The sequence below is a fragment of the Berghia stephanieae genome, chromosome 4 (assembly GCF_034508935.2).
Source record: "Berghia stephanieae isolate SIO BIC M18660-M18661 chromosome 4, UCSD_Bste_1.3, whole genome shotgun sequence".
In the NCBI taxonomy this organism is placed as follows: Eukaryota; Metazoa; Mollusca; class Gastropoda; order Nudibranchia; family Aeolidiidae; genus Berghia; species Berghia stephanieae.
The window spans coordinates 16,465,313-16,481,276 of record NC_088363.1 but is presented as its reverse complement, the minus strand read 5'-3'; the positions used below and the strand labels follow the sequence as shown (position 1 = coordinate 16,481,276).

The 15,964-nt window shown below is 33.9% G+C and overlaps 1 protein-coding gene across 5 annotated transcripts in view; it reads right to left on the bottom strand.

The window, feature by feature from the left end:
• Nucleotides 1-2,070: 2,070 nt before the first annotated feature.
• LOC144970110 (transcriptional regulator ATRX homolog) overlaps nucleotides 2,071-15,964 on the bottom strand; it is a 40,456-nt gene continuing 26,562 nt past the window's right edge. For all 5 annotated transcript variants that reach the window (XM_078909341.1, XM_078909344.1, XM_078909343.1 and 2 more), the window contains 11 exons: nucleotides 15,076-15,254; nucleotides 14,168-14,401; nucleotides 13,866-13,971; nucleotides 13,393-13,523; nucleotides 12,648-12,825; nucleotides 11,330-11,509; nucleotides 10,180-10,345; nucleotides 9,018-9,124; nucleotides 8,128-8,217; nucleotides 7,474-7,626; nucleotides 2,071-5,973 (listed from right to left, as the gene is read on the bottom strand). In XM_078909341.1, coding sequence (XP_078765467.1) covers nucleotides 5,878-5,973; nucleotides 7,474-7,626; nucleotides 8,128-8,217; nucleotides 9,018-9,124; nucleotides 10,180-10,345; nucleotides 11,330-11,509; nucleotides 12,648-12,825; nucleotides 13,393-13,523; nucleotides 13,866-13,971; nucleotides 14,168-14,401; nucleotides 15,076-15,254 — 1,620 coding nt within the window. In that variant the 3' untranslated portion in view covers nucleotides 2,071-5,877. The remainder of the gene's footprint in view (nucleotides 5,974-7,473; nucleotides 7,627-8,127; nucleotides 8,218-9,017; nucleotides 9,125-10,179; nucleotides 10,346-11,329; nucleotides 11,510-12,647; nucleotides 12,826-13,392; nucleotides 13,524-13,865; nucleotides 13,972-14,167; nucleotides 14,402-15,075; nucleotides 15,255-15,964) is intronic.

Here is a 15,964-nt window from a genome sequence, read left to right as displayed (position 1 = left end):
ATAGCAAGTCAAACGGCAGCGTGTGTCATTATTCATGTTTATTCACATTAGCTTCTGCTCATCTTGCCGTGCTGGTATTATAAATACCCCCATCAATAGATTAAGAGGAGCGGTGGTGTGTTGTATCACTACCACCAGCAAGCACACCAGAGACAAGATGAACCAACCACTCTATCGTCAGGAAGAGAGAGCGGTGTCTGTTTTACCACAAGTACAACATTTCAAGAATAACAATAATAATAATTATATTTATTATCTTACACCATTAATCCCAATACATTTACTGAGATTGAAATAAAATAAAAAGACATTACTAATGCTGAATTCAACTTTGCTTTCAGAGTGGCACACTATATTACAGCTTAAAAAAAAAAAGCAAACAAAACTCATACATTCCCACACAAAGACCAAAATCACCTTAAAACGTAGTTCTTAATATGGTATCTTCAAATCATACCATTCCCTAAACCACACTCTTTGAAGGTGATGTTATGACACTTGATTGTAAAATCTAATTTCGAATGCCCCCCCCCCCCCCCCCCACCAACCCCTGCTCCGTTAAATGTACAGTTGCATTGTTGAGTGCATTATGTACAATGATGAACTGTGAATATGCCACATGTGATCATTAATGCCCACAGGTCTTGTTTATTGCCTTTTTATTCAATTTATCCCGTTATTTTAACAACCATTAATGTTGTTCACACAAGCTGTGTTCAAACTAAAGAAAAGTGGGTGGAGCAGGCACTTATGTTGGTAACAACAAGAGATGAAGTGAGTAGAAAAGTGCCAGAAGACAATAGAGAATAAAAATTTTTTGCGGCGGTGATGTGGTTTGAACCTGCAACCTTATTGGTACGACAACTCCGCCTGGCCGGTGAGAGCGTGACTCTACCGTATGAGCTATCCACAATTCTTAAGTGTATCAAGCAATATAAACTCCTACTGCAAGTGACTTCATGACTTGTCCATGTCATTAGTTTACCGAACCTTCCCTTTACCTTTGCCCCTAATTACTTTTTATCTAAAAAAGAATTACATATACATTCAAAGTAGCTGTACACGAGAGCATTTTTAAAAATGTAAACGTTTTTTCGGTCTCAAACAACATGAACCATAAACAATAAAATTGGGATAGCCTCGATGGATTACATATCAACGGTAAGTTCTGTTCACCCCATCCCCATCGTATTTAAGTAACACACAGGTGGTTGTTATTGTCATGTACTTCAACAAAGTGATAATATCAATAATTTAATAGTAATTATCATAATAATATATGCATGCATTGTAGTGAATCACAAATAAGAATTATCTTTGGATGATAGATTACGAGATGAACATCTCTGGAGTAATGAGTGCAAACACCATTTTATACTCGTGTGATTTACAACAAGGGGTTCTCGAGAATAGCACAATCCCTAACAAGGTAACATATTTTAGTTCATGTACTATAGATCAAAGGGTTTGGCCATACGATGGACATTGGATACAATGAGATGAAAAGAGGGATTGATTTGGACAATAAAGATTATTATTATAATAATTATTATTATTATTGCCATAGCCCACGTTTATTTTATTTTTTAGTTTCATAGAATATAAACATTTTTCTGGTCATTTTAGTCTTGGTAAAAGAAAATGAAAATACTATATCTGCACACTAGAAAAAGTGAGAAAAAAAGAGGGTCTAATTAAAACAATGGAAAAAGGTCAATAAAGAGCAATATCTCTTTTTAAGAATCCCAGGCAGTCATTTGCATCCCACCCCCCCCCCCCCCCCCCCCCGCCCCCCCCAACACAGGAAGCCAATGTTCCCCTCCCTTAAAGGAGTTCCATTCACAGCAAGCTGAAATCCATGCAATGAGTCCCAAACATGCCCAAAGGGGAGTAATATTTATATTTAAAAGGCATTGTACTTCCAACAGGAGAAATGGGTTTGAACCATGCCATCAGTACGTGGTATCTTTTTTCTTTCAGCAACAACTTAGCCCCTATTATCCTCTTTGCTGCTGATGCCTGAGTTATCTCAAATTTTCCCCTGAGAACGAATAAAGGGAACAAAAGGAATTTTATTTTTTGCTTAATGGGAAGGGAAGGGAGATGCGGGTCTGATCTCATTAAATCCAATGACCAGGGTATCATTTTCGAATTATTTTTTTTTAATGGCAGTTATTCTATCCCTCTGTGATCCAAAATTTCAGTCGACTGATAATACAAAAATATATTAAGGTAAAAATATTTTCATCAGATAAAATCACTTGGTCAGTTATATCAAAACGTTCATCATTAAAAATGTTTCCAATTTTGCAAAATCATGAAGAAAATAGAAAACTCTAGTCAATTTCGCCAGAATACATACTAATATACAGAATTCTATCTGTAGTAACATCCTCTGGTCGCTATGTTCCAATTGTGTAACACAAATCTGTGTTGGTGTTTCCACCATTTCATCATTTTAAAACATTCAAATTCCCTTAATGAATACTATTGTTTACAATTAATATAAAAGTAAAAAATATTGAGGAGTAGGCACTGGTGCAGGATAAAAATCTGGTGATGTATAATACAGTGCCAGCTAAAGTGGAGAGAAAATAAAAATATGAAAAAAAAAAAGATTAACTTAAAAAAAATTACTTCTACTTCTACAGGTAACTTTCTCTTTAATTTATATTCTTTCCATTTTGTCTTGCACTGTATCGCACAACACGTATCACCAATAAAATTTTGCTTCTGGAATTTTGAACAGACTTAACCAGTACTATTCCCTCCCTTTTCAACATTACACATCCCTATGATCTACAGAACAAAACATCAACAATAAATAAATATCAAAAAAAATATTTGAACATGGGGTTGCAGAGCGTTGTTTGTTCAAGCTTTTGGAATGAAATAATTTTGAATGATATTTATTACACATGATATATCAGCATAAGAGTAAGAGTGACTAGCGGTGAAATATATAAAAATAGTCCAATCTCAAAGATATGGGTACAATATTTCAAGCTCTGCATTCTAAACAGCAACACAGCTTGAGGTGCAAATCAAGCCATTCATTATACAATAGATCAAAACTTGATCATTCATCATCATCAAATCAACAAAAATTCCCCACTAATATATATTTTAAAAAATTTTAAAACCCTGATAGATACGATGAATCAAAGCAGAACACAGTAGTAGGTGCTCAACATAAAGGATAGCTAGATAAATTTAAAGTTTAATGCCAGCAACAGTTTGAGGTGTCACATAAAAAGACAAAGAGGAACAGAGTGAAACCTCGATACAATGAATGGCATGTTTGTGACCACCTTGACAAACTGGTCGTTCAGCCAGCTGGCCGTGATGGTGAGTTTTCACATCTCTTGTCAAAGGAGGTAAGTTTAACCCAAAATTCATTTGAAATGAACTTAAAATAGCACTAAGGTGGCTCCTTGGGCTAAAGTGGTGAAACCCTGTAACTAAATAAAATCAATTTGCCATAACAATATATTTGTATGAAGTGATAGTTTCAGACATAAAACATCTCAAACAACAAATATCAGAAAACAACCATTATAAGGGTTTGCAATGTATTGTTGTGCAAACAAACAGTGTGGAGATACTTATGGTAAGAAAGGCCATGACACTTCAGCCATTTGGCAATCCAAAATATGTAAATTAAATATCTATTCATTAAGCAACAGTGATGACATTTCTTGCACTATTCATAAATGCCATACCTACCACTCCTTATAGAAACAAAGTTTGTTTTTCTCATTCCTGAGTGGTCAAAAGAAAAGATTTGTACTCAATTCAAAAGAAAAAAACATCTGAAATCTATTCAGAATTCTTAATTTGTATAATAGTATGAAATTCTCTCTTTTGACCACTCAGAAAACTCAAGCTCAACAATAAGACTATATATAACTTATATCTAGGACAACCCTCGCACATGAACTCAACAAGATGATTTACAAAAAAAAAAAAAGCTATCTCTCACCAAAAAAAAAAAACCGTAATCATTTTCATCTGACTGACTGCCTCCTTCAGGTAAAGGAAATCCAGCCTGGGTCTGGGCAAATCAAACCAATCTTTTTCCAAGACAAGGACATAAAACCAATTAGAAAGCGGCAACAGGTATAATGGGATAACAGAAATCTTATCAACAGTCCAAACAAAGCAACGATCTGATTCAATGGAGGACTGTAAAGAACAGAATGAGGGAATAATGATTACACTATGGTATCATACACCATACATTTCTTTACCAGATATCCAAACCATTGACAAACTCACTCAAACAGATAAATGCATTTCAACCATCGTACCATCACACCTTGGAAGTCGTATATAAGCAATAAAACATCAACATCTCCCATCCGTGGATAAAAACAATATTTCACAACATGGAGTCAAATCCAATCAATGTATAGGATTCTATCTATACATACATAAAAGTGATAAATTAACTAGGTACTGATTTTACCAATGATAACATTAATTATAAATTATGTATCAATCCAGTGTTAAAAAAAAGTATTTAAAAATTATACTATAATAAGGGGTGGGGGTGGGGGGGGGGGGGGGGGGGAGGGGAACAAGATAGACAACTGTGTCACAGAATCATACAAATGTAATTGAATGCGCCTTACCATGTCAACTTCTTATTGATTAATTCTCCACTCTTCAACACAATAACAGTGTCATCCTCTCTGAACATATTTTATACTTTAAGTACAAAAAAGAGGAGAAAAAACAAAAAAGAACGAGATCTACAGAATCCTATGACCCTAGTTCTCACGAATGTCTTGTTTGTATGTATAAATATAGACAGCACCTTTAAAAATTTGCACACATACGGAGAGTTGACATGCAATTTGAAACTACAATCAAGTCAATATCAAGATCTGTGGTTCTTGACCATTCAAAGGCTCTCAAAGCAAAAATGAAGGCCAGTTAAGTATGTAATGTTGCTAGGCTTAAGACTTTATTTGGCATACTGAGATCTGAAGCCAGTTAAATAGAAGGTGATAATTATGGAATGAGCAGAGGGGGGAAAAACAAACCCTAAAAAGCCTAAATATCATGATTGTTGTAGGCCTTTTTCATGATATAGATTATCTCAGTTCAACTTGTGCCACCTCATAGCATACATGTGTCTACATGTTTTGTTTCTGTTTTTAAGGCTTTAATCAAGTAAAACGGAAAATGATTTTTAGATCACCCCAACATACACTCATGAAACATTCTATCAGTGGTGTTTTCAGCTCAATAAATTATTTTGTCATCTTTACTGTGGTATAAATCGACTATCAGATGCTTCAGTAAATAAATCATTATATTTTATCAAATGTCACGTAAAATATGATGAAATGAACAGCAAATATAATATTGTAAATATTCATCATATTTTAAGCCACTTGATGAGTGGAAATATATAAATAACATTACATTTTATATGATTGTTTTTTCTTTTACTGAAGCAAAACATACTCTTCATAAGGTTTTTATCCGTAACCATTTCGACAAGTCTCAAATTTCACACCATAAAGCTAACAAACTGAGCTCAAGACCAAAATAAGAAACTTCTCTTTTCACAATAAAAAGCCCCCTGAAATGTAAATAGTCCTTACTTTCAAGCCTTTTTTTTTTTTAAATATATGCTTCATTCATGTCCACTCAAATCAAAGTTCAGCAAGAGCAATTATTTCACATCATACCAAAATGAAAGACATCCCCTGCCATTCATCGTGGAAAACATTATCACAGGAAACGATTTTGAATGATTTCCATGACACACTTTGTTTTATTTATTTTTTTTTTTTTTACTTGCAACTACACAATGAAGCGGATGAATGGGATGATTGAAATAAAGATGTTCCAAACCACTAAGCTCTACTTAGAAGGAGACTCGTCCAGGTTGATGGCCTCGTCTGGTCGATTGCTGAGTTGACTGCTACTCATTCCACCCATGCCGTAGTTCCTGCTTCCCTGCAATTAAAATGAAATACATCAGTTTTAAAGAATCGATTTCGCTGCTACAACAAAAAAAATAATAATAAAATCGGGTAATAGTCTGATTTGTGTTTCTTTCTAACAGTTTTACACTTTTAGGTCATTTCAGCACCTGTGAAAAATAAGTTGGGCATACTCCAAAAAAAAAAATAAAATAAAATAAAACCCTCTGGATTAACAATTAAATTAAAAGCACAAGAGAAAAAAATATGAGAAAAGGGGACACTGGTTAAAATAGATTCCAAGAGCCAAATTTCCATGTGCTCAGCTTGAGATCGCCTAAAAATCCCATCTAAAAGATCCTTACATAGAGGAATACATATGTTTTGTTTGTTTTTAAGGGTTTTACGGCGCTTGCAACACATTTAGGTTATATCAGCGCCAGTAAAAAGGAAGAAAATGGGATAGTAAAAAGTTCTAGAATTACAATTAAAGCACCCAAGAAAAAGTAAGACAAAGGGGAACTGAGAACAAATAGGGATCAGATGTAGATTCCAAGAGCATACCACCAATGTACTTAGTTTGAAATCACCTACAAGTCTCATCCAGACACAAGCACAAAATCCAACAAAGAGGAACACACTCAAATGCTTACATTATACATTCAAAATAAAAATAATAATACATAACAGAGAGATGATTTACAAGGAAAAAAATATCATCTCCCAAAACAATAACTATGCATTTGACTGTTTCCCTCCCAGCTAGGACTCCGGCCAGAGCCAGGACAAAACCAAGAAATCTCATTCCGAGACAAAGACAGAAAGCATGTTGGAAAACAGATATAAGGGGATAGAAGACACAGTATGTACCCCCCTGCCCGCTATGGGAGGTCAGGATCCCCACCCAGGAGGAATACATATGAATGCTTTAAAAATATTACATTCAAAACAAAAAAAACATAACAATACACATCAGAGAGATGATTTAGAAGAGAAAAACAAAAAAAAAAAAAAAACCATGTCACAAAACTAATGTTATAAATTTGACTGTTTCCCTCTCAGCCATGGACTCTGGTCAGGGCTAGGATAAAACCAAGTAATCTAATTCCATAAAAAGGCAGAAAGCAATATGCAAAAAACAAAACAAAAATACAGATAGAAGTCACGGCAAGAGTGACCTCTCCGCCCACTGTGGGAGGTAAAAAGAAACTCCACCCACTCAGCAGAAATAGTCTTGTTTCTTGAATGAATTTTGTTATTTTTCAAAATACCATAAAAAAAAAGAGTAATAGATAAGAGAGACAAAAAGAGATGAATATCCATGAACATTATGGAGCCTTGCTAACTGGAAACATAGAACTGACAGGAGCTAATAAGAAGTATGTATAGATAGAGGTAGAGTTAAAAAAAAAAAGAGAAAGTGTGAGAGAGAGAGAGGGGAAGAGAGACACAGAGAGAGAGGAAGAGAGAGACAGAGAGAGAGAGGAAGGAAGAGAGAGAGAGGGGGATGGAAAGGAGTTGATCAGGTACGTACCCTCATTAAGTGGTTCTGCATGGCTCTCAACTGTTGTATCTGCATCCAGGGCGCCATACTCTGCATGGCTCCCATTCCACCCATGCCCCCCATCTCCTGTTGCTGTTGCATCATATTCAAGTACGTCAGCTCCTGCATTCTCATCATTTCCATCTTAAATTAAAAAAAAAATAATTGAAAATTTTAGTTTACAATTGTGCAGTCAAAGCGAAGAGATAAACAATTCCTTTGTGTTAACAAAAAAGAAAAGAAAAAACAGAAACAAACAACAACAAGAACATTAAATGCAAGATTTAAAGCCACAAATTTTACACAAATTCGTGTTTTAAAAGCTTCCAAATAATGTATTACGGTTTAATTTGAATGTCAATCCATTGATAAACATTGAGAAAAATTTGAGCTTTTAAGTTATCAAAAAGCTCTTTTATTTTACCAGCCATTGCTCTGTGGTGTCTTTATTAGTTTAAATTAATGTTGCTACTACACACAATTCTTCTAATAATAGTAATAATAATCAACAACGATAATAATAATAATAATAAAAAAATAATAATAATAATAATAATAACAATAATAATAATAACAACACCAACAATAAATCACATCAAGTAAACGTAAACATGACCAAAAAATCTACTTGAGAAAGATACATACCCGCCTCATCTCGTCCTGCTTCATCTGTACCTGCCTACGTAGTGCTTGCTGGACATGCATATGGAAAACATCTTCTGGTAAATCTGGCAGCTGTAAACGGTGGAAGTGAACGTGTGCATTCAATTAAGTCAACACATGTTTTAATGGCAAAGTAATTTATTTGGTCTTGGTAGGACGGTGTGTGTGTGTGTTTTGCATTTGTTTGTATGCGCTTTTTGCTTTGTTTTTATTCATTCGGAGATAAAGATAAGGGGAGTAAATCTGACTCATGAATGAACAACACAAAACAAACGACGTTTCGGCCTTTGGCCTTTTTCAAGTAAACACAAAATACATATATCTTTATTAGATTGTCATAATAATATAGGTGAAAATTTGTAAATGTGTGTGTGTGTGTGTCTATGTGTGCAATAGAAGAGAGAGATAGAGAGAGATGACGTAATGATATCAAAATATATCTCAAAAATAAGGGGGAGGGAGAGGGGGTTGATTTACTCCCCTTATCTTGATCTCCATTTTATTGACTCATTTAGGCATTGACTCATTTAGGCACCTCTAGTTATTGGTTTTATTCATCCCCTCCAGTCAATCCAGCAGATACAGTGATAGATAATTATGCTAGACTCAACATCTCAGGGTAATTAATTCAATTTTTTGTTTTCGGGAATATCAGAAAACCCAGATTCAAAAGTCAAATTTTTAAGGACTTGATAACTCAACCCATTTATCTAAGCACTGGTAAAAAGTAGAATGAGGCCCAGGAAAAAAATGTAGGATAAGTAAATTATTCCCACTTTTCTGTGTAAAACGTATGACAAATATAATAGTTCCCAAAGTCAAATAGTCCTCTAACCATTGGAGAGTAATTTATAAAAGATCAACCAAACTACCTGCTGCCGTAGAGCATGAACTGTGGCTGCAATCTGTTCTTTACTAAGAATTTGAGCGGCTGCCATCATCGGCCATGAGGCACCTCTCATGGATTCCATGCCTGGTCCTGCAATTAATTAGAAAAGGAAAACATTTAATCCGAATGTTCTAGTTACGCAATGAATTAGAAAAGGAAAACATTTAATCCAAATGTTCTAGTTACGCAATGAATTAGAAAAGGAAAACATTTAATCCGAATGTTCTAGTTACGCAATGAATTAGAAAAGGAAAACATTTAATCCAAATGTTCTAGTTACGCAATGAATTAGAAAAGGAAAACATTTAATCCGAATGTTCTAGTTACGCAATGAATTAGAAAAGGAAAACAAATAATCCAAATGTTCTAGTTACGCAATGAATTAGAAAAGGAAAACATTTAATCCAAATGTTCAAGTTACGCAATGAATTAGAAAAGGAAAACATTTAATCCAAATGTTCCAGTTACGCAATGAATTAGAAAAGGAAAACATTTAATCCAAATGTTCTAGTTACGCAATGAATTAGAAAAGGAAAACATTTAATCCGAATGTTCTAGTTAACATTTAATCCGAATGTTCTAGTTACGCAATGAATTAGAAAAGGAAAACATTTAATCCAAATGTTCTACTTACGCAATGAATTAGAAAAGGAAAACATTTAATCCAAATGCTCTAGTTGCACATCTTATATAAAAGTTGTAAAGTCAAGTTGCACAAAAATTTAGTGAAATGAAAAATGGATACTGAATTATATCATAAGGATTTAAATAAAGCAACAGTATGTGTAAAATTGAGTGTCAAAAGAGTAACATTTGAAAAGGTGGTCTTTACATATTTCTCATTTTATAATTTAAGAGTTTATAAGGAATATAAACCACTTTGCTAAGAAAATTTTGTTACAATGTGGGATGTAGAATGTTCAAAAATCTTCATTAAGTATAAGAGGAATAGAATAAATTTTGAATATGATTCCATAATAAAAATATTTTTAAAAAGGAAAAGCACACGATCGTAGAGGTTTTGTAAAAAAGCATAAAAATCAGATTTTTTGACACATTATTGGCAGCTCTGAAATAAAGTATTAAAAGAATGATATTTCTTTTATTCTTCTGAACAAATTAGGCACAGCTTAGAAAGACCTTACCTCTGACAATGATACCCTTCTTCTCGTTTTCATATTCCTCCCAAGCTGCCTTCTTCTCCTCCTCACTAAGTGTCTGTTCTACTTGATTCTCCAGTAATGAATCGTGTTCATGGAAACTCACAACACATTTACGGTGGGTTTTCAGTATTTCTGCTAACAATGGATCCTGTTGAAATATTATTAAACTGTCAAATTACCTTAGAATATATTCTAATTAAATTCTTTTCACTCTTTTTGTGTGTGTGTGTGTGTGTGTGCGCATGTGTGTGTTTGTAATCGATATTGATATATAATATATAAATAGGCTGTAATTCGTACTCAAAGTGCTTTCTTTACAAGGGGTTCCTTGTTAACAGCAACACATACCTGAAGGATAAGGCATGACGCAGACTAGTTGACATTATAATATTTTTCTTACAGAGACATTTTTCTTACGGAGACAATGCTGTTAACAGCAGGGTATTCATTTTACACCTGAGTATAATGAGAGAATGAGAGTAAAGAGCCTTTTTCAAGGACTCAACTATGTGCCAATCAGAGCAGGACTCAAACCCTGGGCCGAAGGCAAGTGTCATATCACGAGACCATATGGCCGCACAATGCTTTATTTTTCCCTTTTTAAATAAATAGATGTATGATGACCACCCTAACTTTAAGATACTTATCAAAATTTAAAAGTGGGTGGGCCACAGAAAGTTAACCCTAGTCATTAATTCTAATGAAAACAGTAATTCACTCTCCAGAAATTTCAACTTGATTATATTACAATATTTATTTCCTCATTTGCATTGAGCATGTCTTCTATTAGGTTTTCTAAATATTTCAACTTTAAAACATTTTAAATTTAAATATCTCATCTCAGTTTGACAAATCTAATTTCAAAGCTACGGTGAAACCTATAATAGAAAAGATCTGAACTAAAATTCATTTCTTAACTTACAAACAAAAACAAAATATCCAACCCCACATTTCGTGATTACAATGACATTCTCAACTATGGGTCATTTTACAGTAATATGACAGCAGATATAAATGGACTAAAGGCTGTCAATTTAAATTGTATCAAGCATTCATACTATCAAAAAGAAAATTAAAAAAGAGAAGGAATCTTTAGAAGAGTTTTAGAAAAATGCTTTTTCTCTTAACTTACTTTAGGAAGAGCCAAAGTGGCATGTTCTCCATCCTCCTCCCATCTCTCAGGCTTGAAGTTGTACAACTCTCTTAAGTCATTAGCTGAGAAATGTCTTTCTATCTGATGTTCATCTACTACACGTTGAGATAATGAGAGTTTGGTCACCTGACGTTCATAGATCTTCTCCTCCATCGTTCCCTGTAATGCAACGTCAATGCACATAAATGAAATAAATAGGTGTTACAACTACTTTTCAAAGATCACAACTAGTATGGCACAATTGATGTCCAAAATGACATAATTTTGAGATTATTTTTGAACCAACCAAAAGATACACAGTAAACCGAGGAAATAAATCACCAGTCATTCAAAAGGTCACCATGAATCTGATACCACTGATGTATAACACAGAGCTGCTGAATATAAATGAAAGCCAGCATATAATTCTTTTCTTTCTACTTTTGGCTTGTATAAAAACGCTGATATTTAACTAAAAATCCTGGATTATAAATAGTCTCAATCCTGCTATATTCGCATTATGGATCAGCAGCTCTGTAAAAAAAAGCCATCCCTTGGTTATTTTGCTATTTAAACAATTGCTTTCATTGCACAAGAAAAAGACCTCATTATTTGTGATATCGAGAACAGAAATGAGGCTTGAAATACTTTTAAGAATAAGACATAGACAACAAGAGAATCAAAATGATTAGGATGCTGCTGCATAAATTTATTTATTTATTTTTTTTGCTTATGAAGTTAACACAGGATCCGATGATGATTATCACATGGAAAATCTTTCGTCTAATTGTGTTATTTCACTTGATACATTGATGGTGCGCTCTTGGAATCATCTGTTTCCTATTCGAACCATGCCCCTTTGTCTTACTTATTCTCATGTGCTTTAAATAAATTTAGAAAAATCTCATTTTCTGTCGTTTTACTGAAATGACCAAATGTGTCACAAGCACCATAAAACTCTGTTACTCTCAGCACCATTGGTCGCACTGTGCGGCCAGAACAGAATCTGTTCCGACTGGCCAATGGCCGCACAGTGCGGCCAGTCTTGAAAGGCAAAAATAATAATGTAATCTAATCCTACTTTCTCCAAAAGTACTATAAATTGAACCAATGGTATCATTTCTTTCATCAGAACTTTCAATTGGCCTTAGGGGGGTATTTTAATTGATACTTTGCTCAGAATTTGAATGTTGCTCTGTCTTAGCTTATCATTCTCATGCTGCCTCAATCAGGTGTCAGCCATTTTGTGCCGGAAATGCCAATATAGCCTCGGCGCTGAAAAAGTTAAAACATTCTTTAAAACCTGTAAAAACCTCACTTGAGCTAAAAACCTGTAGATATAACAAGGCTTGGTCTGCCCGAATCTGTACACTCTGAAGATAGATTGCACATCATGTGAAGGATTCCAAGAAGCGTCAAAGATGATGACACGATTGGCTGCCACCAAGTTGATGCCAAGACCTCCTGCCTTGGTTGAGATTAGGAACAGACGTGCCCTAAAATAAAAGAAGTCAAAATTCGTCTTTTTCATATGAAAAGATTTTTAACAAAAATAAAGTTACAATGTTTAATTAATCTACAATTTTTTTATAAAAAATAAAAGGAGACTTCTTGTTTTAACAAAGAAATCTACAATGTAAGTAACAATCGAAAGAAAACAGAAGGAAGCAAAAGAGAAGCAGCAGCACAGAGAGAGAGAGAGAGAGAGAGAGAGAGAGAGAGAGAGAGAGAGAGAGAGAGAGAGAGAGAGAGAGAGAGAGAAATAGATAGATAGATGGAGAGAGAGAAAGAGAGAGAGATCAATTGATCCTGAAGACTGATGAACAGAAAAAGAAAAAAAATCTGAAAATTTAAAAAACAAAAACAATGAGAATAAAAAATATATAATGATGTCAAAAGACCAGTGAACTGAATGGCATGCAATAAAAAATGACCTATGACAAAATGGTACAAGCTCAAAACTCAAAAAATGCTGTTGCAACTCACACACACATACACACACTCTCTCTCTCTCTCTGTTTATTTTTAAATCGTAACAGTCTTATTATTCAAAATAGCCATACCTGTAATTGTCCATATTATTAAAACTTTCAGCCCACATCTGCCGATGATGTGCACTTGTAGAACCATCCATGCGGTAATAATCAAGGTTTTTGGTCCAACTTTTTCCAAATTCTTCAGATTCATCTTCAGGCTGCATAAAATACAAAACATAGGATTTTTTTAAAAGCTTCTAAATACTTTAGCTTCCAGATTTGCTTAGTCATTTTTTAGGGTTTGTATTATTGTTTTTGAGGACAGAGCTTTAAATACAAAGTCTAATCATTGTACTTTTGTTTTATGGAATTTACAGTACAACTTAATTTTACAGTAATTTTAACATAAGCATAAGGAAAATGATGGGATATTCAAACAGAAAGATAAGAAGAAAAAAAAGCCAAATGGTAGTGGAGAAAAGGGGGATAGAAAATGATATAAGAATGGATTATTATAATCTAAATGGTGTTTGAATTGTAAAAATTAGTTATGAACATACATTTTCCTCCATTTTCTTTTCCATGTCAGCTTGAAATTTGTTGTCAACAGACTCCAGGAAGCCTTCTATGATATTCAAGGACAAGATGCTCTGGCTAAAGATAAGTCTGGAAATGGGATAAAAAATAAATGTAAAAGAATACATGATTTTGCAATAATCCTCTCTTAAATATAAATATCATCAAAGTAAAAAAACAAACCATACTGTGTTAATTCCAAGTTTTTAATGGAAACTAAAAAATCTGTCAATTAAACAAAATCAACTCTATTAAGGACATGTAATTAAGCAAAAATTAAACTTACACTTTGTCACCAATTTCCTCACACATTCGAAGGATTTCAAACAGTAGGAACAGTTTATTGCCGAGCTCCACTTTAGACTTGTCATCCTCTGAGACATATTCTGCCCACCACTGATTGCTGACCCTGTTCTCTACTGGCTCATTCTTAATACCATCAGAGTCTTTGTCATCCCGCATCTTAGTTTTCCATTCAGCAATGACTTCCTCTGGATCACTATCTTCTCCTGCCTGACGTCTGATTAAGAAAGGTATTTAAAAACATGAAATAGACTACCAGTTGTAGACTTACATGGTAATGAAATCTGTTAAAGACTAGCCTACTATATAAAGAGAAATCTGAGTAGACTGCAATCGAACCCTCCAGCTACTATGGTGAATTGTTTTAAGTTACCAATACACAGTATAATTATAATAGAGTGATTTCTTTTCCGATGAATGTGAAAATACTGGCATGTTTTACTGATTGCTTGACCACAAGAACCATTGGTGCGAAATGCAACAACATAAATAAATATTTTGGGGAACCAATATCCCAATTTCAAAAAAGAAAAAGGAGATATGTCAGCCTACAATTCAAAAGAAAAAGAAAAAGCAAAACTAAAAATAAAAGAAAAACAAATCACAATCTATCACTATTTTTAAATGCTTTAGATTATAAATACTGAAAATTTTCAACCTGTGACCAATTTCAATTTCACTTAAGAATATGTGTGTGGAAAAAACGTCTTACTTTAAAATAACAGAGTGAAAATAACCTGACACACATGCCAGCTGAGAAAATTAGATAACCTTGTACCATCCAAATTTAGCCCCAAAAAATTTGCAAATACCAAGTATCAAGTATGAGAAATTGCAACAATCCGATTGAGCAAAATGCAAGGTTTTTTAACGACGAAAGGAGATACTTACCTTGCCTTAGCTCTGGTTCTCTTTGTCCCCTTTTTACCATGTGGCCCCTTTGGAGCGACCTCATCATCCCCACTGTCACTGATGATATTCTCCTCACTGTCAGAGCTGCTGGTGGAATCTGATCGTTCCTCATCAGAGTCGTCATCGATAAAAGAATCTTCATCATCATCATACTTCATCTTTGAAAAAATAGAAAAGTAGTGCAAGATACTTTTTTTAAAATATACAAATTGAAGAAAGTATTGCCAATCATTTTGTTAAAACATCTTTCAAAACTGCATAATAAAGTGATTTAGATCCTTCAAAGAAATTACATAATTTGGTTTCATGACTATTCTTATGTAAGGTACACAAATTACAAAAGACTTAATTGACTCACCACTACATTTTCGAGAAAGAAAAAAAAGAGCAACTTTAGTTTAAAGCACTTTATTAATAGGGAATTACAGTGGTGATCGCCTAACTGCCCAGGGATGGAGAAGCAGAAAAGATGGGCATCTAGACGAAGCAGTCAATTGAGCTAAAAATAATGAATTTTCAAGGGTGAAACTGATGAAAACGTTTCATATTAGGTAATCAGTGATCTCCCCTGATAAATAAACTTGTGACCGTTTTGAAGGTTTTTGTTTCGTTTTATATTTTGCTTCTTTTTTTAAATTTATTTTTTTTATTATTTTATTCGTTGTCTTCTTGTTCATTATTTTTATTATAGATAAAAAAAAGGGAAGGGAAAGGAAGCGGGGACAGAGGTTATTTCTAATGTTGTGAATTTCTGCACTTAGGCAGAATCTGTTTATAGAAGTGGGCATTTACAGATGTGTTTTACAGAGCAAAAATTCTGTTTTGCTGAGAAAGTGGGCAATTAGGCAAAACAGGGATTAAGACGGCG